Raw genomic sequence first — 23189 nt, 5'->3', positions numbered from 1 at the left:
GACTATAGCCTCTTCCGAATATATGACCTGTGGTATTTTGATGAGGTTCTCTGACCGTTGTGACTAAACTCCAGGGAGACGGGTTAAATGCAGTCTCTCCCTGTGACTGTGGTGTGTTGTCCTGTGGTCCCCAGACGCTGTCCCATGAACCCAAGGTGCTCCAGGAGGGGCTGTGTCAGCTGGACAGCATCCTGTCGGCCCTCGAGCCGCTCCACCGCCCCATCGAGGTCCCCGGGGGTTCTGTGCTGCTCCGAGAGCTCGCCACCGCCGGTCATGTGACCGACGCCACGCTATCGGCCCGCGCCACGCCACTGCTGCACGCGCTCACTGCCGCACACGCTTATATCCTGATGTTCGTGCACACCTGCAGGGTAGGGCAGGTAAGATGCCAGTAAACCAACCGGCAAGGGCCTCTCGTTATGTCACTCCACACATGTAGCCCACAAAGTAGAGGCTGTAGATTAGGTTGACTTTGTATTCAATTCATTGAAAGCAGCATATAATCAACCAACATATAATCAACCAACTGTAGAGGTACTGCACCTCACCTCTGTGGATTTAGAGGGTACCGCCTCTGTGGATTGTCATTGTTTGGAAGGAGTTGCTTGACTGTGAGTGGTTTGGTATTGGTTTGCCCAGGTGTGTTCATTAACCTTCCCCTGTGTGTTGTGCAGAGTGAGATCAGGGCCATCAGTGTGAACCAGTGGGGCTCCCAGCTGGGTTTGAGTGTTCTCAACAAGCTGAGCCAGCTCTACTGCTCTCTGGTCTGGGAGAGCACCGTGCTGCTGTCTCTCTGCACACCCAATAGGTACACTACCTCTGATAAGCCTGTCTGATACGCTCTCTGTCTCTCTTCTCCAGGTTCTAGCTCTCTTTAGCCCTCTATCCTTTGGCCTTGAGGTTCTCACTGGTTCTGTCTCCCCCCTCCTTCTCTGTCTCCCCCCTCCTTCTCTGTCTCCCCCCTCCTTCTCTGTCTCCCCCCTCCTTCTCTGTCTCCCTTTCTGTGTGTGGCTGTATCTCTTTCTCAGCATGCAGTCAGTTGACAGAACACACTTAACTCTCTCCTGTTTCTCTCTCCTCTCCTCCCCCAGTCTCCCCCCAGGCTGTGAGTTCGGCCAGGCTGACATGCAGAAGCTGGTTCCCAAGGAGGAGAAGCCATCTGGCAGCACCACATCCACCGCTTCTGCCTCTGGATCCAGGAGAACTGGTAAGAGACGCCCTTCTACTGAAAAAACAAAACAAAAGAAGACTTAAATGTTAAATGTTAAGATGTTATCAATTGGTTAAGAATGATCATTCATGAAAGCAATAGGACAATGTTTTGCAGGTTGTTTTTCTTCTTACATTCTAAAAATAACTGTCAACTTTGGAATGTTGGAGTTTGTTAGGCATCAATGAGCAATGTGCAAGAAAGGAATGTATAAGCTCATTTTAGCCAAACTACTCTTCCAGCACAGCCACCCCTAGCTCTAACCACAAGTCCGTTCCTCTCTCTCGCTAGCTGAGGCTGAGGCTGTTGCTGTGGACCCCTCTGCCACGTGTCTCCTAGAGGGGATGGGGTTGGACGGGGACACGCTAGCCCCCATGGAGACTGACGAGCCCACCGCCGGCACCTCTGACCCCAAGACCAAGTCCAAACTAACCCCCGCCATGGCCACTCGCATCAAGCAGATCAAACCCCTGCTCTCTGGTGAGGACACCAGGAACTTTGTCTTTTCTTTTTCATACCAGTGTCTATTTGTAGGCATACGTTAAGTGTAGATTGGTAGTCCCACCAAATACAGCAATGTACTGTCAGAATCTCAGCATTAGTGAAGAAAGACTTCACTCCTCTCAGGTGAAGGTTAAAACACTGTCCGTTGTGACTGCTGAGTCTATATTTGTGAGTGCAGGCTGTCTCTTTCATCCTGGTGTGGTAACTCTCCCCTCTCTTCTCCAGCGTCGTCTCGTCTGGGCCGGGCTCTGGCCGAGCTCTTTGGTCTTCTGGTGAAGCTGTGTGTGGGTTCTCCAGTCCGACAGCGCCGCTCTCACCACGCCACCAGCACCGGCACAGCCCCCACCCCTGCCGCCCGGGCCACCGCCTCCTCCCTCACCAAGCTGCTAACCAAGGGCCTCAGCTGGCAGCCCCCGCCGTACACCCCTACCCCTCGTTTCAGGTACTCTACTGTTACCCCTACCCCTCGTTTCAGGTACTCTACTGTTACCCCTACCCCTCGTTTCATGGCCGTGATGTCTCTGCTCTCTCTCTTCCCCTCCAGGCTGACGTTCTTCATCTGCTCGGTGGGCTTCACGTCCCCCATGCTGTTTGACGAGAGGAAGTACCCCTACCACCTCATGCTGCAGAAGTTCTTCTGCTCGGGAGGACACAACGCACTCTTTGAGTGAGTAGAGCACCCCCTGTTAATAGACCTATAGCTACAAACAGCCTCATTACTGTTGCTGCTCAGCTCTCACTATTAATACCTGACTCAATATATATTTGGCACTACCTTATTGTCAGGATTACTAATAGAATGATTATAAGTAGGGCCTTTTCCCTGACCAGGAAACATTTGGGGCCGTAATTGTGATTGTATCCAACAAGAGCTTATGTTTCTCTGCCCATCGGCTCTCGTTCCCCCTCCTCTCCCCAGGACATTTAACTGGGCCCTTTCTATGGGTGGTAAGGTGCCTGTCTCTGAGGGCCTGGAGCATGCAGAGCTGCCAGATGGGACAGGGGAGTTCTTGGATGCCTGGCTGATGCTGGTGGAGAAGATGGTGAACCCCAGTACTGTGCTGGACTCACCCCACAGCCTGCCTGTCAAGGTTCCCGGGGTCACCCCCACCACCCCACAGTTCAGTGCCCTGCGATTCCTCATAGTCACTCAGAAGGTAGGGGGATTGGTTAGTGGTGTGTGTGTGGTTGTCCCCACAAGAATAGTAAACAAACAAAAATTTGACCTCCGTGACATTTTGTTAGTCCTCACGAGGTCAAATGCTATTTAGGGATAAGGTTGAAATTAGTGTTGGGTTTAGAATTAGGTTAAGGGTTCGGGTTAAGTTTAGGTTTTTTGGGTCAAGGTAAGTACTGGTTAGGGTCAGGAAAAATAGGATTTTGAATGGGACTGAGTTGTGTGTCCCCACAAGGTTAGTTATACAAGACTGTGTTACATGAAATAGTATTATTTTTTTAAGATGCATTTTTCAAAGACAAACACACGTTGCTCCCTCTAATCCTGAGCCACTCTCTTTTGCCTCCCATTTAGGCAGCGTTCAGCTGCATCTGCAGCCTGTGGAACAGAAAGCCCCTTAAAGTGTACGGGGGCCGCATGGCTGAGTCCATGTTAGCTATACTGTGCCACATCCTGAGAGGAGAACCTGTCATCCAGGTGTGTTCTTTTATATAAGGTGCAGTGGCACACTAGGAGAGAAGTTAGTGGGGGAATTATTTGTAATGTAAACACATTTCCTTTGTCAAATAATCTTTTGAGGGATGGTTGCTCGTGGCATGTAATTCAATTTTGTTCATTCCTCCCAGGAGCGCCTCGCCAAGGAGAGGGAGGGCACAACCCGTCCAGAGGAGGAGGGAGGTCTTGGGGCCTCTACGCTGCCTGTAGGCCCCAGCTCTGGAGGTGAAAGGAAATTGTTTATTTTCAACAACATTACATGGTATTAATGGCAGCGAAGGCTGAATTATTTGATACAATGTATTTTTATACACATGAAGGATAAATGCACAATAACTATCCCAACAGCACATAATGATTTATAACACTTTAATGTATAATCCAGGCACAGGTGGGTCAGCAGGGGCCCCTGGAGCAGCAGTAAATGCAGGAGAGGGCCCTGCCGGGTCAGTTCCAGGACCAGCCATTGGAAGCAGTACAGCACCATCTGCACCAGGGGGTGCAGCAGAGGACTCCACTAACACCACTCCCAGGAGAGAGCCACCGGTTAACCAGGCTCAGCTACAGCAGGTGAGGAGGGTGTGGCTGTCGGTCCGGTCCGTGTGTGTTTTTGGATTCCTTTACCTTTTGTGACCGTTTCTTCATGGAAATGGCAGTTTTTGGCATACCGTTTTCCCCATAGGCAGTTTTTGGCATACCGTTTTCCCCATAGACAGTTTTTGGCATACCGTTTTCCCCATAGGCAGTTTTTGGCATACCGTTTTCCCCATAGACAGTTTTTGGCATACCGTTTTCCCATAGACATAGGCAGTTTTTGGCATACCGTTTTCCCCATAGGCAGTTTTTGGCATACCGTTTTCCCCATAGACAGTTTTTGGCATACCGTTTTCCCCATAGACAGTTTTTGGCATTAAACACACATCATTCAACAGCTTTGATAGATATAACTGCTAGATACAGTTGAGCGCATTGGTTGTACTGTTAGCAGTGGTTGAAATTGCACTGTTCTGTTAACTTCCTGTCCCCTTGAACCCTCACCCTGGTGTGGCCTGCACCACTTTGTCTTGTTGTGACAGGCTCAGGGAGGAGGCAGGGAGAGGCAGCCAAATGTCAACCAGCAGCAGCTACAGCAGGTATATAGCTAGCCTACACCACACTCAGGCGCGAGTGCACATTTGACTAGAATTGAATCTGATCTCTTGTTTGTAATGGGTTCCCGGCTGAAGGTGGCCAGGAGGAACCAGAGGGAGGGTCCCAGTCCCTTGGTTGGTGGAGCATTTTTGATACACACAGGAAACTGTTGAGCGTTTAAAAAAAACAGCAGCGTTGCAGTTCTTGACACAAACAGGTGCGCCTGACAGTAACCTACATACTCCGTTCGAAGGCACTTAAATATTTTGTCTTGCCCATTCACCATCTCAATGGAACACATACACAATCTGTCTCGTTTTTCTCAAGGCTTAAAAATCCTTATTTAACCTGTCTCCTCTACACTAAAGTGGATTTAATAAGTGACATCAATAAGAGATCATAGATTTCACCTGGTTAGTCTGTCATGGAAAGTGCAGGTGTTCCTAATGTTTTGTATAGTCACTGTTTATAATATGTGAGATTGACTCACCGATCACACTGTGCCATAGTCGGCTCCTTTTCTCTCTCCCTTTCTCACAAAAACACACACACACACACACACACACACACACACACACACACACACACACACACACACACACACACACACACACACACACACACACACACACACACACACACACACACACACACACACACACACACACACACACACACCCCCAGCAGTTATGACAGTGCTTTACAGATACCTAGCCTAAAACACCAAAGAGTAAGCAATACAGGGGCTAGGGAAGTTACTCCCTAGAAGGAAGTCTTCTCTAACCCAGTGCTGTGAACTGTTTCCCCTCTAACCCTGTCCTGTGGCCCGTTTCCACTCTAACCCTGTCCTGTGGCCCGTTTCCCCTCTAACCCTGTCCTGTGGCCCGTTTCCCCTCTAACCCTGTCCTGTGGCCCGTTTCCCCTCTAACCCTGTCCTGTGGCCCGTTTCCCCTCTAACCCTGTCCTGTGGCCCGTTTCCCCTCTAACCCTGTCCTGTGGCCCGTTTCCCCTCTAACCCTGTCCTGTGGCCCGTTTCCCCTCTAACCCTGTGCTGTGGCCCGTTTCCTCTCTAACCCTGTGCTGTGGCCCGTTTCCCTCTAACCCCCTGTTTCCCCTCTAACCCTGCTGTGGCCCGTTTCCCCTCTAACCCTGTCCTGTGGCCCGTTTCCCCTCTAACCCTGTGCTGTGGCCCGTTTCCTCTCTAACCCTGTGCTGTGGCCCGTTTCCTCTCTAACCCTGTGCTGTGGCCCGTTTCCTCTCTAACCCTGTGCTGTGACCCGTTTCCCCTCTAACCCTGTGCTGTGACCCGTTTCCCCTCTAACCCTGTGCTGTGACCCGTTTCCCCTCTAACCCTGTGCTGTGACCCGATTCCCCTCTAACCCTGTCCTGTGACCCGTTTCCCCTCTAACCCTGTCCTGTGCTCGGTGTCTCTCTGGTTTTTAACCATTGTTCTCTCCTCTATGTAGCTAATGGACATGGGTTTCTCCAGAGAGCATGCCATGGAGGCCCTGGTGAACACTAGCACCATGGAGCAGGCCACAGAGTACCTGCTCACACACCCTCCTCCTCTACTCAGCGGAGCCGTCAGGGTACGCCCACACACACTTACGTGGGAACGCACACGGAAATACAGAACATGCATACTCAGCCACTGCCCATTGACACACTATATACTCATATTACACGCATGCACAGGTCCACACACATAGGAACACACACACACGTGTCTTCTACTGTAATGCGTGTTAAGTGTACTCTGTTGGTCTGTCTGTAGGACATGACCATGTCAGAGGAGGACCAGATGATGAGAGCCATCGCCATGTCTCTGGGACAAGAGGTCAGCATGGAACAGCGCTCTGATTCACCCGAGGTGCGCTGCCACACACACACACTAAGACACGCCCCCACTCACAGGCGTACGGATGGAACATATTGCTGAATGAATGGACATCGGCTCATGAATGAATAACCAGGGCCCCCTCCATAAAGGGGATGTGGAGTCTACAATACACCCTAAGCACTTGTGTAGATCTGAAAGTATTGGATAGATGTGTAGCCTAGCGGTTAAGAGCATTGGGCCAGTAACTGAAAGTTTGCTGGTACTAATCCCTGAGCAGACTAGGTGAAAAATCTGTTAATATGCCCTTAAGGAGCAAGGCACTTAACCCTAGTCGCTCTGGATAAGAGAGTCTGCTAATGTCTGAAATGTAAAAGGATATAGTGTTTTCCACAAGCACATGGAGTAGCCAGCCAAATAGAAAAAGTAGCCAGCAGCCTCCTTCGGGTTAAGACATTTTCCCAACAAGCTGTATTTTTCCTGGATTAGATTTTCAACCAGCAAATATCAGGAAATAAATATTTTTCTAAAATTCACACAGCTGTTTTACAACACGATATATATATATATAATTATTATTTTGTACCTTTATTTAACTAGGCAAGTCTGTTAAGAACAAATTCATATTTTCAATGATGGCCTAGGAACGGTGGGTTAACTAACTGCCTGTTCTGGGCAAAACAGAATAAATCACAGGGGGGGAAATATTTCTATACTGGGCCTAGAATCCTGTAAGAGTCTGCTGACTTCCACGGGCTTCAAGCTTCCTTTTAAAGACATTTTCTCAGCTATCTGCAATACAGGTATGATAGACGAATGTAGCAGGTGTTTAACATGGGCTTTGCTCCACAGAAAATAGCAATTAACTAGTCCATTGTCAACACTCTGGTGAAGTCAGTAGACATATGTCAATAAGTATTAATAGGTTTAAAACAACTAGCCTACCTATTGTTCCTGCAGTGAGGAGGATTCACCATATTTGATAAACCAGTCAAGCTGGCTGTCTCTAAATCAAAGCACAGTAGAGTAGATAGCATATCTAAAAGTTATATTATTTTCTCACTGGGCACAAATCTACTGGCCTATCACAGTTTCTCCATGGTGTAGTTAAATGCATTGGGGTCACGGAGGGCCTGTAGGTTGTCATGGTTTCTCTATATTGGCATATTCGGCTATTAATAGGCTACATTTGGTTATTATGTGTGTTTAAAAAGCTGTGTAATATAATTAAAATAAGCAATGACTATTCTTTAGAACTGCTGTGTATTAATTGCATTGTTTGTATATTATGTATTTTTGAGAAGATTTGAAAATGGGATGCTGCCCCCTTTTAAGACAAATGTTCCAAAGGAGATCAACATGACCTCAGTAGGCTAGCCAAGACCAATGCTACATGTCTTTTTTGCAGACTATCAACAGTAGCCGGCCTATTGATAGTATGTGCACAATCACTTAAAGTATATAAGCTCAGTGAATAGATGGATGGGCACTTCTTTTTACTCTTGACAGCTTGTGTGCTGTGAGACAACATCAACCAATGTATTGCTTGGTGTTATTATTGGCAGGAGAGTGGTGGTGCTTGAATGAACGGCCTATCCTATTGCTCAAATACAAATAGCGTGACATTTACTTGTGTGGTCTTCAATGGTAGAATGACAGAGCAGGCAAATGTTGAACTGGAATGAAAAAAATGTGTTGAGGTTACCGGCCCTCACATGTTTTCACTGCCAGCGGGCCAACGTTAGTCAGACCCTGCAGGCAAAAGGAAAATCAATGTGCCAGAAAACAATTTGGCGAAGTGGATTTCTGCATGCAAATTTATGCTCTCTCTGTGTAAAGAAATCTGACTGCAACCGTAGCGCACCCAACACACACACACACACACACACACACACACACACACACACACACACACACACACACACACACACACACACACACACCCCAGGTACAGAGAGGCGGGACTGACAGTCACACCAGCAGTGTGTCCCTGTCATCTCTCACTTTGGTTGACGGGCTCCTGTCCTATCAATTGATGACTAGAATATGCATGTTGTTCATTCTAGCAGGAGAGGGCTTGGCACTCTTCTTTTTTTCTCTCTCTCCTGACTGGAAAATTGAAAAGTAGTTAATTTTAAGTGGAGAGAGTGCCCGGCTGAAAATGCCTCCGTAATTCTCTGTATTGCCGACAGCCGGCGTTAGTGGAAAACACTGGGTGTAGAATTCTATTTATTGTTGCAGCTCCAGCTTTTCATTTCATAGACTTGGTGAAATATCAGCTGTATTGCTTTTATCTGATGTATACACAGATTGGTTAGGGGTTGTTTCTGGGCCCACACCACTTCACCCCCACAGGTGCTCACATTCCCTCCCTATGTCTTTCTCTCAGGAGGCGGCGCGTCATCGCGAGGAGGACGATAGGAGAGCCCGGGAGCGTACGGAGGAGGAGGAGGCTCGCTGCCTGGAGAGGTTCCTGGAGGCCGAGCCCCTGGACAGTACGGAGCTCCACGCCTTCACTGACTCCATGCTGCCCGGCTGCTTCCACCTGCTGGACGAGCTGCCAGACACCGTCTATCGCCTCTGTGACTTGCTCATGACCGCCATCAAGAGGAGTGGTCCCGAGTACAGGGACCTCATCTTACGACAGGTGGTCAACCAGGTATGTGTAATACCAATTGGTCAACGCTTTGGAGAAGTGATGAAGATTGCTAGTGTTGTCACTCTGTTAATGACCTCTGGACGATCAGCTGTAGGGGTGCCCTTGTGACCGTCTGCACCAATTATTTGAGTTCTCTGTGTCCTGTATGTCATGGTTTTTCCATCTCTGTCTTGGGGCTCCCCCTGGGTGCACGTCTTGGTTTTTGCCCTGGAACGACACAGCTGATTCAAATAACCAACGCATCAAGATTTGATTATCAGCTGTGTTATGCTAGGGCAAAACCCATAACGTGCACTGGGGGGAGTCCCGGACAGAGATTGGGAAACTATGCTGTGTGAAATGTCAAGGTGTGATCTATTAAAGTATGAGATCTTTGACATGTGTAGGTGTGGGAGGCAGCAGACGTGCTCATCAAGGCAGCAATACCCCTGACCACCAGTGACACCAAGACTGTGTCCGAGTGGACCAGACAGATGGCTACCCTGCCCCAGGCCTCCAACCTGGCAACACGCATCCTGCTGCTCACACTGCTCTTTGAGGTACACACACACACACACACACACACACACACACACACACACACACACACACACACACACACACACACACACACACACACACACACACACACACACACACACACACACAGAAAAACCTCCTGCTCAAACTACTTTAGTGACAGACACATAGATGAACAGTAATTCCTTTCTCGCACACCCCCACCGGCCCTGAATGTTGATGCATGCTTTCTTCTGTTACCCTGTAGGAGTTGAAGCTGTCGTGTGCCAGGGTGGTGGAGAACAGTGGGATCCTCAATGTGCTCATCAAGCTGCTAGAAGTAGTGCAGCCCTGTCTTCAGGCTGCCAAGGAGCAGAAGGACATCCAGACACCCAAGTGAGTAGCAACCACCCCAGAGCTGTGTATTTAGAGAGTTGGGCCAACTTTTAAAATTGTGAATATTGTTCCAATTAAGTTACAAAGCATTATTTAAATATTTCCCATGTAATTATAATGGGAGCTAACATGGCTGCCATAAAATGTTGAAGTGTCATTCATGTCACTGCATCATAATGCAGAAACAATTGTCCAAGTCTCTAAATACATGGCTCTGCCATCCCCCAGGCTCTTTGACAGCAAACGGACTAAAGGGACATTATTGAGATTAGCTAGCTAGCACACGTGTGGAAATTAATACTTTTCAGAAATATACTGTCCAGCTACAAATGGCGGCATGAACGACCTTCATGTTTTTAACAAAGTATTTTCTTATTAGAGCGATAGTTATTTTTTGTACTTGGGTGAGGTAAATGTAGAAGCATGGCATCTGTCAGACAAAAGTCAATGTACAACACGACTGAACGTTGTCTGTCCCACTGTGTACAGGTGGATCACTCCAGTGCTGCTGATCATTGACTTCTATGAGAAAATGGCTGTTTCATCCAAACGCAGAGCGCAGATGAACAAGGTAAGAAGAATGTCCCCGTGCAACAAAGATTAACCCACATTATAGTATATGCATGTGATTACCATTGTATTGCCATGTCTGGTCTTTTAGTCAACCTTCTCTCACTACAAAAAATAATAATAATAATTTCTCCTCTCATCCTCTCATCCTTTCGTCCCCACACCCCGTCCACCATCTCCAGTACCTGCAGCCCAACGGTAATAACTGGCGTTGGTTTGACGACCGGTCGGGTCGCTGGTGCAGCTACTCTGCCTCTAACAACGGCACTATAGACTCAGCCTGGAGGGCCGGGGAGAGCAGCGTCCGATTCACCGCGGGACGCAGGAGATATACCGTACAGTTCAACACCATGGTCCAGGTATAGAGAGAGGTGTATGTAGTGCCTTAGGAAAGTATTCAGACCTGTGACTTTTTCCACGTTTTGTTAGGTTACAGCCTTATTTTCTTCCCTCATCAATCTGCACACAATACCCCATAATGACAAAGCATAAACAGGTTTTTAGACATTTTTGCTAATTTATTAAAGATTAAACAGATCACATTTACATAAGTATTCAGACCCTTTACTCAGTACTTTGTTGAAGTGCATTTGCCAGCGATTTACAGCCTCTGGTCTTCTTGGGTATGATGCTACAAGCTTGGCACACCTGTATTTGGGGAGTTTCGGGCTCTTGCTGGGCCACTGAAGGACAGTCATGCGTTGTCTTGGCTGTGTGCTTAGGGTCGTTGTCCTGTTGGAAGGTGAATCTTCATCCCAGTCTGAGGTCCTGAGCGGTTTGAGCAGGTTTTCATCAAGGATATATTTGTGCTTTGCCCCGTTCATATGTGCTTCGATCCTAACTAGTCTCCCAGTCCCTGCTGCTGAAAAACATCCCACAACATGATGCTGTCATCACCATGCTTCACCGTAGGGATGGTGCCAGGTTCCTTCCAGATGTGACACTTAGCATTCAGGCCAAAGCATTCAATATTGGTTTCATCAGACTAGAGAATCCTGTTTCTCGTGGTCTTGAGAGTCTTTAGGTGCCTTTTGGCAAACTCCAAGCTGGCTATCATGTGCTTTTACTGAAGAGTGGCTTCCGTCTGGCCGCTCTACCATAACAGCCTGATTGGATGAGTGCTGCCGAGATTGTTGTCTTTCTGGAAGGTTCTCCTATCTCATCATAGGAACTCTAGATCTCTGTCAGTGACCATCGGGTTCTTGGTCACCTCCCTGTCCAAGGCCCTTATCACCCCCCCTGCTCAGTTTGGCAGGGTGGCCCGCTCTAGGAAGAGTCTTGGTGGTTCCAAATTTCTTCCATTTAAGAATGATGGAGGGAACTGTGTTCTTGGGACCTTCAATGCTGCAGACATTTTTTGGTACCCCTCTCTAGATCTGTGCCTCACCACAATCCTGTCTCGGAGCTCTACGTACAACTCTAACCTCATGGTTTTTGCTCTGACATGCATGGTCAACTGTTGGACCTGATATAGACAGGTGTGCTTTTTCAAATCATTTCCAATCCATTTAATTTACCACAGATGGACTCGAATCAAGTTGTAGAAACATCGCAAGCATGATAAATGGAAACAGGATGCACCTGAGTTTAATTTTGAGACTCATAGCGAAGCGTCTGAATATTTATGTAGGTATTTCTTTACTTTTTAAAATTACATTTGAAAAAATGTCAACTGGTTTTCGCTTTGTCATAATGGGGTATTGTGTGCAAATTGCTAAGGATTTATTTTGTATTTAATACATATTAGAATAAGGCTGTAACATAACAAAATGCACTGTACACACTAAACCAGTTTATTAGGTACACCCATCTAGTACTGGGTCGGATCACCATTTGCCTCCCAGAACAGCCTTACTTGTTTGGGGCATGGATTCTACAAGGATTCCACTGGGATATTGGTCCATGCTGACGCGATGGCATCACGCAGTTGCTGCAGATTGGACTGCGGTACATCACCTCCACCAACCTGTACCGTCGACACCAGGCAGGATGGGTCCATGAACTCATGCTGCTTACACCAAATTCTGACTCTGCCATCAGCATGACTCAAAAGAAACCGGGGTTTGTCAGACCAGGCAATGTTTTTCTAGTCCTCAATTGTCCAGTGTTAGTGATCGTGTGCCCACTGGAGCTGCTTCTTAGCTTATCGGAATCGAACCCGTTGTGGTTGTCTGCACACCACCGTTGTACTGTGCCATTATTTGTCTGTTTGTGGCCCGCCTGTTAGCTTGCTCGATTCTTGCCATTCTCCTTCAACCTCTCATCAATAAGTTGTTTTTGTCCACAGGACTTCCTCTGACTGGATGTTTTTTGTTTGTGGCACCATTCTTGGGAAAATCCCACAGGGCTGTCGTTTCTGAGATACTGGATCCGGCGTGCCTGGCACCGATGAAAGTATTTTAGGTCACTAGTTTTGCCCGTTGTGATGTTCAATCGAACAGTAACTGAATGCCTCTGTCTGCCTGCTTTATATAGAAAGCCACGGCCACGTAGGAGCGATCCATTATGGTGAAAGTAGTGGTGTACCTAATAAACTCGCCGGTGAGTGTGGGAGGGGAGCCTCTTCTATATAGAGACCACTCAAAGGAACAGAGTTGACAAACAGTGGATTTTTTTGGTTATTAGACTTGAGAATACTTTAATAAATCCTGGTGCTCAATGGAGAGTATTCATTGAAAGTGCTTATCAGTCCAGTTATGGACATAATTTGTGTCTGGGAAACCATTGACTTCTATATCTTTGTTCTATTCCAGGTGAATGAGGAGACGGGTAACCGTCGTCCTGTGATGCTGACGGTCCAGAGAGTGCCTCGCGTTCCTAAACCTGCCAAAACTGGCAGCATGACGGACTCTGAGAAGGAGGAGGGGGACAGGGGCAAGGCAGAGGAGACAGAGACAGACCCAGGTGATGACTGGATAGGAGCTACTTTTCTAGTATACCCTCGAACAGATACCTGAGACTGATGAGGGGGACATGGGCAAGCCGTAGGACAGAGAGACCCAGAAATGGACCTACTGCCTTCTACAGTGCCTTCAGAAATTATTCACACCACTTGACTTTTTCCACATTTTGATGTTACAGCCTGAATTTAAATTAATATTGTGTCACTGGCCTACACACACTACCCCATAATATCAGTGGAATTATGTTTTTACAAGTTAATGGAAAGCTGAAGTGTCAGGGCACTAAGTATTCAATCCCTTTATGGCCTAAATAAGTTCAGGAGGGAAAATGAGCTTAAGTCACATGATGGGTTGCATGGACTCACTGTGAATATTTTTTACATTATTTTTGAATGATTACCTTCTCTGTACCCCACACACACAATTATCAGTGAGATCCTTCAGTCAAGCCATCAATTTCAAACACAGATTCAACCACAAAGACCAGGGAGGTTTTCCAATGCCTCGCAAAGAAGGGAAACTATTGGTAGATGGGTATCAATAAAAAAAAGCAGACATTTAATATCCCTTTGAGCATGGTGAGGTTATTAATTACATTTTAGATGGTGTCAATACACCCAGTCACTATAAAGTTGCAGGTGTCCTTCCAAACTCCATTGCCGGAGAGGAAGGAAACTGCTCAGGGATTTCACCATGAGGCCAATGGTGATTTTAAAACCGTTACAGAGATTAATGGCTGTGATAGAAAACTGAGGATGGATCAATAACATTGTTGTTACTCCACAATAACAACCTAAATTTAGAGTGAAAAAGGAAACCTGTACAGAATAAAAAATATTGCGAAACATTTTTTTAATTTGTAATTAGGCACTAAACTGCCAAAGAAAATGTGGCAAAGAAATGTATTTTATGTTTTGAATACAAATATATATGTTTGGGGAAAACAGATCACTGAGTACCACTTTAAAAAAAATATTTTCAAGCACGGTGGTAGCTGCATCATGGATGTGCTCGTCATCGGCAAGGACATGGGCGTTTTTTATATTGATGAAAATAAATGGAATAGTGCTGAGCACAGGCAAAATACAAATGTCTGCTTTCCAACAGACACTGGAAGACAAATGTACTAGTTCAGCAGGACAATAACCTTAAACACAAGGCCAAATATAACCTGGAGTTGCTTACTGAGACGACATTGAATGTTCCTGAGTGGCCTTGTTACAGTTTTGAGTTAAATCAGCTTGAAAATCTGTGGCAAGACTTGAAAATTGCTGTCTAGCAATGATCAACAACCAACTTGACAGAGCTTGAAGAGTTAAATGATTCAACAAATATTGTACAAAGCTCTTAGACTTACCCAAAAAGACTCATAGCTGTAATTGCTGTCAAAGGTGATTCTAACATGTATTGACTCAAGGTGTTGAATACTTATCTTACAAGAAATATTAGTTTTATTTATTTATTTGTTATACTTTTCCTTTCTATTTGACAGAGTATTTTGTGTAGATCTAAAAAAAGATTTGAAACCATTTTAATCCCAATTTGTAACATCAAAATGTAGCAAGGGTGTGAATACTTCCTGAAGGCACTGTAGATTTATAGCTTTGGAAGAAATATGCCCAACTCCAGTGTTTTATAAGCAAAGTGTGAAGTGTTCACCTTTTATTAGACATTGCTGTTGTCACAAAGCACACTATGTTTAGATGAAAAATGTATAAATGTATGTATACTTTTACTTTAGTTGAATACCATTGTCAAATCCTCCCCTCTCTCTTTCAGACTCTGCCCCAGTAGCTGTGGAGATGAGTGCTCCTAAAGATGACAACACTACCCCTCAACTAAAGGAGTCCTTCTCTGGTCCTTCTGCTCCTCCTGCCCCCCCTCCTGCAGCCCCCCTGGACCCCACGTCTGAACGCACCGGGGCAGGAGGAGCCATCGTGGTGCAGGGCCTGACAGAGGACATGACCACGGTGCTCATCAGAGCCTGTGTATCTATGATCAGTGTCCCCGTGGACCCAGACACCCTCCACGCCACACTAAGGTTCCTACTTTTATTATGATCTCTTTTAAGTCTTGAATCTTATGTAAATGCAGTGTTTTCCACTAGTGTCGCCTAATCAACTTGTTAGACAAATTTTCAGCTGACTACTTTATCCACTTCAAAATCATATTAACTAGGTTACTTTTCATTTAAGTTTCTGTCCTCGATGCCACACATGGTGCTCCTTAGGCAAAATATTCTGAACCCAGGGGGGACAGACCCACCCGGCCCAGGTCATGCTGGCTGTCTACTTTTTCTATTTTACTACTCTAAGTACTTGTTGCACACTGAGAATGGGTCATGAAAGTGTTGTACAAATCAATTCTAGTAGCTTTATTTTACTGATCCGTAATGGGAAATTGGTTTGCGTCAGTCATAGAATGGGACCATTTGAATCACAACTGCAAAACATAACATAAAATACATCTATATATAAATTGCACCGGAAGAACTGGCATCAATTGGACTGTGTGTAATTTATAATGCTTCTTCAGGCTGTGCCTGCGCCTGACGAGAACCCACCACTACGCCATGATGTTTGCTGAGCTGAAGAGTACCAGGATGATCTTGGGGCTGACGCAGGGGTCAGGGTTCAACGGCTTCACGCCGCTCGTCACCCTACTGTTCAGACACATCATCGAGGACCCTGCCACGCTACGACACACCATGGAGAAGGTACTGGAACACTCACCTATTTCACCTGTTTGGTATTATTTTCAGTTTTCTGATCAGTGCAGCTGAAGGCAAGGAGAAACTGAGAGGAACAAACTTTAGACTGTTGAGAAACCCCCAGTCAGTGTTAAAATGTAGTGCACAATAGCCATTTGTAATTTGCACTTAGTGTCTGTCTGACCTCTAGGTGGTGCGGTCAGCAGTGACCAGTGGGGCGGGCAGCACCACGTCAGGTGTGGTATCAGGCTCTCTGGGCTCCAGAGAGATTAACTACATCCTGCGCGTTCTGGGCCCGGCCGCCTGTCGGAACCCAGACTGCTTCGCAGACACTGCCAACAGCTGCGTCCGCATCGCCCTACCGGCACCCCGCGGCGCTGGTACGGGTACGTTAAAACACTGATAGTTGAATGTCCACAGGTCTATCCGGTTCAAAGGACCATGCAAAACAGTGTGGTGTGGGGACCAAATCTTTATGAAACTACTTCTGAATACATCTGACGGACCTGTGGCCAGTCAACTATCCGCTTGCACCTATAGCTCTCAGCTAGTGCCCCTATTTTATAGTGTGACTTAATGTGACAGTGTGTGTATGGTTGCTGTAAGTGTTGACATCTTTTTCTCGCTCAGCGTCAGATGATGAGTTTGAGAACCTGCGTATCAAGGGGCCCAACGCGGTGCAGCTGGTGAAGACCACCCCCCTCAAGCTGTCTCCGCTGCCCCCCATCCCTGACACCATCAAAGAGGTCATCTATGACATGCTCAATGCCCTCGCCGCCTACCACGCACCTGAAGAGGGTAAGACCCTCACACAAGCACCCTATCCCAATTTGTGTTTCCTCGATACCTTGCGTCCTATGTCCTCGCCTCCTTCACTATATTGAACAAGGTCCCTCTCCTCGGTTCTTAATCTCCAATGCATTAGGAGAAGAGGAGAGAGGATGTGAGGAATGAAAAGACATCAATGAATTGAGACAGCAAGCCGTACACTGAGTGTGCAAAACATTAAGAGCACCTTCCCAATATTGAGTTGAACCCCCCCCCACCTTGCCCGCAGAAAAGTGTTTGTGTCAAGTTGACTTATTGTCCTTTGGTCGGTGGACTGTTCTTGATACACACGGGGAACTGTTGGGAGTGAAAAATACAGCAGTGTTGCAGTTCTTGACAGAAACGGGTGCTTCTGCCACCTACCTCCATACCCTGTTCAAATGCACTTAAAGCTTTTGTCTTGCCTATTCACCCTCTGAATGACACAATTACACTATCCATGTCTCAATTGTCTCAAGGCTTAAAAATCCTTCTAACCTGTCTCCTCCCCTTCATCTACACTGATTTGAAGTGGATTTAACAAGTGACATCAATAAGAGTTCATAGACTGACCAGGTGAAAGCTATCTCATGGAAGCAGCAGGTGTTCCTGCTACACGTGTGTAAAGTGAAAGGTTCTGTGGGCTAACTTCCTGTGTGTCTCTTGTGTAGCTGAGCGTCCAGAGGAGCCTGCTGTGGCGGTGCCCGGGGGGCAGGACCTGTGTCAGATACTCCAGGATGATGATGTCTACCAGCAGTACAGACTCACCAGACAGGGCAGTGACTTCGACTCACAGTCCGCTTTCCACATCAACGTAAGTGTCATGTCTGGCTGGCTGTTTGTGAAAGTCCTTCTGGCCATGGTCCTGTTTCAGTAGTGGATACACTAGCGAAAGGTTTTGCAACAGAAAGCAGAAGATGTGTTCTTATTGGAAGTTTAGGTTATATCTCCCCGTTTCAAAATGTTTTCCCACCGACTGAACAGGGCCCAAGAGTGAGAATTATCAATGGGAACATATTACTATGTATGTTTTGAAAACTGCTGTATTAGTCTAGATATTGTAAGTAATATTTTCTCCATCTCTCCTCGTTCTCTCAGGCCCAGGTGTTTACTGCAGATGGTACTGTGGCTGACTCCTCTCAGTCTGGCACACCCCAGGGAGAAGGTGAGGCACTCCCTCCCTGCTCTTCACCTCCAGCCTCTACTGGTATTGACTACATTTACATCCTTAAACTTCTTGCTTTAGTTTGATTACATTTTAGGATGAAAATATACAATATAGTGTTTACACAAAATTAATGCATTTTTTTTTTTGTCACGACTGCGTCCTTAAAAATGTGTTCTAACAACCTCTCTGCCCCTACTTGATCCCAACTCTTCTTCTCTTTCCCCTCCTCTCTTTCAACTCCTCTCTTCACTTTCCCCTCCCTTTCCATCATCTCTCCCCAGCCTCTACTCCAGAGGAAATGCGTGAGGAGAAGAAGGAGGTGGAGGGTGAGAACGGAGCTAGTTCAGAGGAGGGTAAGGGGGCCAAGGCTAAGGCCTCCAAGCCCCTGATGCCCACCTCCACTATCCTGCGTCTCCTGGCAGAGCTGGTCAGGTCCTATGTGGGCATCGCCACCCTCATAGCATCCTACTGCTACACGGCCGGACAGTCTGAGCTCATCAAGGAGGTGGGTTGGTTCGTCTGGACAAAACTTATATTTTTCAAAGTCTATTTGTATTGAGATTTTTACCAATGTAATACATTTAGCATTAAGAACCCAAAGGGATCAAAGCTTGAAGTTTCCCCAACTCTGTCCTCAGGACCCCCAGAGGTGCATGTTTTTTATTTTATTTACCTAACGCTACACAGCTGATTCAAATGATCGGAGCTGGATTAGGTCATTATTTGAATCAGCTGTGTAGATGCAAGGGCAAAAACCAAAACGTGCTATCAGGGGGGATCCTGAGGCTCGAGTTGGGGAAACACTGCTTTCAGTACTTGAAAATGCATTCAGACTCCTGTTCAACTCTCCTCATCCCTGTGTTGCCGTAGCCTTTACTTGAACACGAAACAATGTGAATTCCCATGAGCACCACAAGGCCTACTCCACCCATGCTCTACCAAGATTTTCCATCACACTTTGATCTTCTACAGTAGCAATGTTGGTCCATTGTACTTCAAACAACTTGTGTTGGCAGATTGATTGTGGATTCAAACCTTCTCAAATAGCCAAATTCAAACTATTAGCGGAGGTGCTCCCACAATAATGCGAGTTTGTACTACATACAATGTAAAGTGTTGGCTCTTTCACACACCAAAGCTTTGCTTTTATACTTACAAGATTGAGTGAGCTATTTTGTCTGTGATGTGGTGTCTGCCTGTATTTCCTTAAACCTTTATTTTGGCAGTACATGTCAATATTTCATAACATGTTTTTTTTTGGTCTGTAGGTGTCCAACATAACAGCAGGTGGTGGTGTTGTACACAGTCACTCATATAGATCTAGAGGTCTTTACAGCCTGTCTGAATTCTTGTTTTCTCTCATCATTAGCTTACCTGTGTAATGCTGACATCAGCTCAGAACCACTTGTTTCATCAATTGCTGTGCTCTGTCAAATGTATATTTAGTCTAAAGTTTGTTTTTCTATTTGTAATAGATTGACACTATAATACATTTACACGAGGCCTGTATTTGAAAAATACATACAGCCTAATGAGACGTGTGAATAGTCTGGGTAGCCATTTGACAAGATGTTCAGGAGTCTTATGGCGCTCTGGTACTGCTCGCTGTGGTAGCGTGGAGAACAGTCAATGACTAGGGTGGCTGGAGTCTTTGACGATTTTTAGGGCCTTCCTCTGACCACTGCCTGGTATAGAGGTCCTGGATTGTGGGAAGCTTGGCCCCAGTGGAGTACTGTGCCATTCGCACTACCCTCAAAAGTGCCTTGCTGTCGGGGGCCGAGCAGTTGCCATACCAGGCAGTGATGAAACCAGTCAGGATGCTCTCGATGGTGCAGCTGTAGAACCTTTTCAGTCTTCTGGGGGGAATAGGTTTTGTTGTGTCCTCTTCACGACTGTCTTGGTGTGCTTGGACTATGTTAGTTTGTTGGTGATGTAGATGCCAAGGAACTTGAAGCTCTCAACCTGCTCCACTCAACCCTGTCGATGAGAATGGGGGTGTGCTCGGTCCTCTTTTTCCTGTAGTCCACTATCTCCTTTGTCTTGATCACGTTGAGGGAGAGGTTGTTGTCCTGGTATCACACGGCCAGGTCTCTGACCTCCTCCCTGTAAGGCTGTTTGAGAATGTTTGAATCCTAAGCAACCTGCCTACTAGTGCTGATTGATTAGTGCTCCTGTAGGTCGCTAAGATGTTAGCGTTGTCAGAAATGCTACAGAAGGTAGAACGTTGTTAGTTCTAAATGGACAGAAATAAGCATGTGAGAGTGATAAATTATACTTTCATTAACTTTTGCCCCTACAAACTTATTCAGTCTGAAAGGTGGCAAGTCTAATCGTCACTTTATGGACCCTGTATTCTGATTCTTATCTGACGCCTAGATAGTGAGCTTGGTCGGGGCAAGACATTGTCTTTTTTCTTCATGCTATTGACCCTGTTAAAAATCCGGTATGTGGTTCTCGGAAACAGCCCAATGGCTAATGACGCGGGCCAGGGAGCGTCTACGACACTGGTGTCATGTTGTCTTAGATATAATGGTAGGGAGATGTGAATTTAACATTGAGCTTCGATCAAAGGCTGTCTTGCTGACTGGCATTATGTATAAGTTTGTCCAATAAGTTCCTCATTATTGTCCTGACTCTAGTCCTCTCTTGGCCTTTGTGCTGGACCACCCAGGGGTCCAACTCTACTGTTCTCTCTCCCTATGCTGCACTGTTCTATATTTGTTAGGTATAATACTTGTCCTCCTGACTAGCTTTGTTTTCTCTCTCTCCCCCTGCAGGACTGTAGTGTCTTAGCCTTCGTGCTGGACCACCTGTTGCCCCACACCCAGAGCTCTGAGGATAAGGACTCCCCTGCCCTGGCACGTCTGTTCCTGGCCAGCTTGGCAGCTGCCGGCACAGGCACCGACGCACAGGTGGCTCTGGTCAACGAGGTGAAGGCCGCACTCAGCCGGGCGCTGGCCATGGCAGAGGGCACGGAGAAACACGCCAGGTGTGTGAGAGAGAATTGGGTGTGTGTGTCAACCTTGCGGCGGTGCGTGCTATGCCACTGCTTATAACGATCAGTTAAATATAACTGTAAGAAGTCTTAAGAAGTGTCAAATAAATGATATCCAGGTCAGATCTCTAGCTATGCATTTGGTTTGCTAACTTGCTATCTAAGTGGCTACAGCAGAGACAATCAATCCCCTCCCGGATCAAGATCTCTGCCTAAAGTTGTTTTGTGCGTAATTTTTTAAAATATCGATATAGAAATAGTGCCCCTTGTGTACACTTCTGGTAATACCGTATACCTGGGTATGGTACAGAAAAGGTATGAACATCTGTATACAGCCCAACCCTAATAGATATCAATGTTTTGTGTACTGAGTAATATAGCCATCAGAGCCAGTTAATGCTTCAACTTTATTATGCAGTTTATAATAAAGATTTACTGACCCCCCCAGGCTCCAGGCAGTGATGTGTATCATCAGCACCATCATGGAGTCGTGTCCATCCACCTCTAGCTTCTACAGCACGGCGGCAGCCAAGACGCAGCACAACGGCATGAACAACATCATACGCCTCTTCCTCAAGAAGGGACTGGTTAACGACCTGGCTAGAGTACCACACAGCCTCGACCTGTCCAGGTACACACACCTCTGATGCTCTCAAACGCCCTGCTCACCCTCTCTCTGAGGATTCACATTCACCCTCTCTCTGAGGATTCACATTCACCCACTCTCTGAGGATTCACATTCACCCTCTCTCTGAGGATTCACATTCACCCTCTCTGAGGATTCACATTCACCCTCTCTCTGAGGATTCACATTCACCCTCTCTCTGAGGATTCACATTCACCCTCTCTCTGAGGATTCATTCACCCTCTCTCTGAGGATTCACATTCACCCTCCCATTCTCTCTGAGGGATTCACATTCACCCTCTCTCTGAGGATTCACATTCACCCTCTCTCTGAGGATTCACCCTCTCTCTGAGGATTCATTCCCTCTCTCTGAGGATTCACATTCACTCCTCTCTCTGAGGATTCACATTCACCCTCTCTCTGAGGATTCACATTCACCCTCTCTCTGAGGATTCACATTCACCCTCTCTCTGAGGATTCACATTCACCCTCTCTCTGAGGATTCACATTCACCCTCTCTCTGAGGATTCACATTCACCCTCTCTCTGAGGATTCACATTCACCCTCTCTGAGGATTCACATTCACCCTCTCTCTGAGGATTCACATTCACCCTCTCTCTGAGGATTCACATTCACCCTCTCTCTGAGGATTCACATATAAGAAAAGGTTATTGTTCTCAAACAATTGCAGTGCGCACATGGAGCAGGCTATTCTGTGTTGCGGGTAAAAGTGATAATTTGAAATGAAGACTTTGGTAACTAAGGTTTGTAGGCCTATCACAAGTAATGTCTTTGAAATCAAAACGTATAGGCTCCATGCGACTATATTAATTATTTGGAAAAAGTTACAAAAAAGGCATGTGTTCTGTTCCTTGCTCCTCCCACCGATAGAGAGAGAGAGAGAGAGAGAACATTGCATGGCAGCTTGTTTGGCAAGCACTTAGGAGTTATCTAATCAATGGGAGATGGAATTAAAATGACAGTATTAAATGAGAAGATTACAACAATCAAAAGCCAACCGGTGGGCTGCTATTTATAACCGAACGGAGTTGTTGCTTTTCGCTGTAGGTTGGGTAGAAGTGCAGTTATGTTATGTAGGCTAGCCTCAATTAGCCTAGCTAGCTAGCTTGACTAGCTTCTCAAGGTTTGGTGCAGTCAAGAAGGGAACTATGTAACCGGATGGGATGATAAATAACTAGCAAAAAGTTAGTCTACTAACGTGACTTAACAGTGCTTGCTGTGTCTCTGTTTCTGCTCCTGTGTCACTCGCAGTGGGGAGAACCCCCACACGGCCCCTCCCCTGATCACTAGCACCGTACAGGTGGTGTTCACTCTCCCTTTCTCAGTTCTGGTTAAAGAAGTACAAATTCAACCGGGTGTTGGACCTGACCGGATCTCTGTTTTAAAAATGCATTTGTTCATGTTGTATCCGGCTGGGAAAGCCCCAGGTCCGTTTCGAAACAACTTCTAACCCCATCACCATTTATCCTCATTCAGAATTATT

The 23189-nt window shown here is 46.4% G+C and overlaps 1 protein-coding gene across 15 annotated transcripts in view; it reads left to right on the top strand.

The window, feature by feature from the left end:
* The window catches only part of LOC124032295 (E3 ubiquitin-protein ligase HUWE1-like), a 73243-nt gene that overhangs the window by 26188 nt on the left and 23866 nt on the right, over positions 1–23189 (top strand). For 10 of the 15 annotated variants that reach the window (XM_046344572.1, XM_046344576.1, XM_046344580.1 and 7 more), the window contains 28 exons: positions 135–380; positions 675–808; positions 1092–1207; positions 1502–1690; positions 1940–2189; positions 2259–2381; positions 2634–2871; positions 3246–3368; positions 3518–3611; positions 3772–3956; positions 4463–4519; positions 5984–6106; positions 6292–6387; positions 8744–9013; positions 9400–9552; positions 9780–9907; positions 10397–10478; positions 10660–10836; positions 13231–13381; positions 15160–15421; positions 15916–16096; positions 16281–16476; positions 16721–16888; positions 17569–17711; positions 17996–18104; positions 18347–18570; positions 20843–21054; positions 21509–21691. In XM_046344572.1, the coding sequence (XP_046200528.1) occupies positions 135–380; positions 675–808; positions 1092–1207; positions 1502–1690; positions 1940–2189; positions 2259–2381; positions 2634–2871; positions 3246–3368; positions 3518–3611; positions 3772–3956; positions 4463–4519; positions 5984–6106; positions 6292–6387; positions 8744–9013; positions 9400–9552; positions 9780–9907; positions 10397–10478; positions 10660–10836; positions 13231–13381; positions 15160–15421; positions 15916–16096; positions 16281–16476; positions 16721–16888; positions 17569–17711; positions 17996–18104; positions 18347–18570; positions 20843–21054; positions 21509–21691 (4613 nt within the window). The remainder of the gene's footprint in view (positions 1–134; positions 381–674; positions 809–1091; positions 1208–1501; positions 1691–1939; positions 2190–2258; positions 2382–2633; positions 2872–3245; positions 3369–3517; positions 3612–3771; positions 3957–4462; positions 4520–5983; positions 6107–6291; positions 6388–8743; positions 9014–9399; positions 9553–9779; positions 9908–10396; positions 10479–10659; positions 10837–13230; positions 13382–15159; positions 15422–15915; positions 16097–16280; positions 16477–16720; positions 16889–17568; positions 17712–17995; positions 18105–18346; positions 18571–20842; positions 21055–21508; positions 21692–23189) is intronic. The other 5 variants (XM_046344581.1, XM_046344584.1, XM_046344582.1 and 2 more) reach the window with 4 other exon arrangements.

The sequence above is a fragment of the Oncorhynchus gorbuscha genome, linkage group LG03 (genome assembly GCF_021184085.1).
Source record: "Oncorhynchus gorbuscha isolate QuinsamMale2020 ecotype Even-year linkage group LG03, OgorEven_v1.0, whole genome shotgun sequence".
NCBI classification, from domain to species: domain Eukaryota; kingdom Metazoa; phylum Chordata; class Actinopteri; order Salmoniformes; family Salmonidae; genus Oncorhynchus; species Oncorhynchus gorbuscha.
Note: the sequence above shows the minus strand (reverse complement) of the source record. Positions and strands in the feature narration are given on the sequence as shown.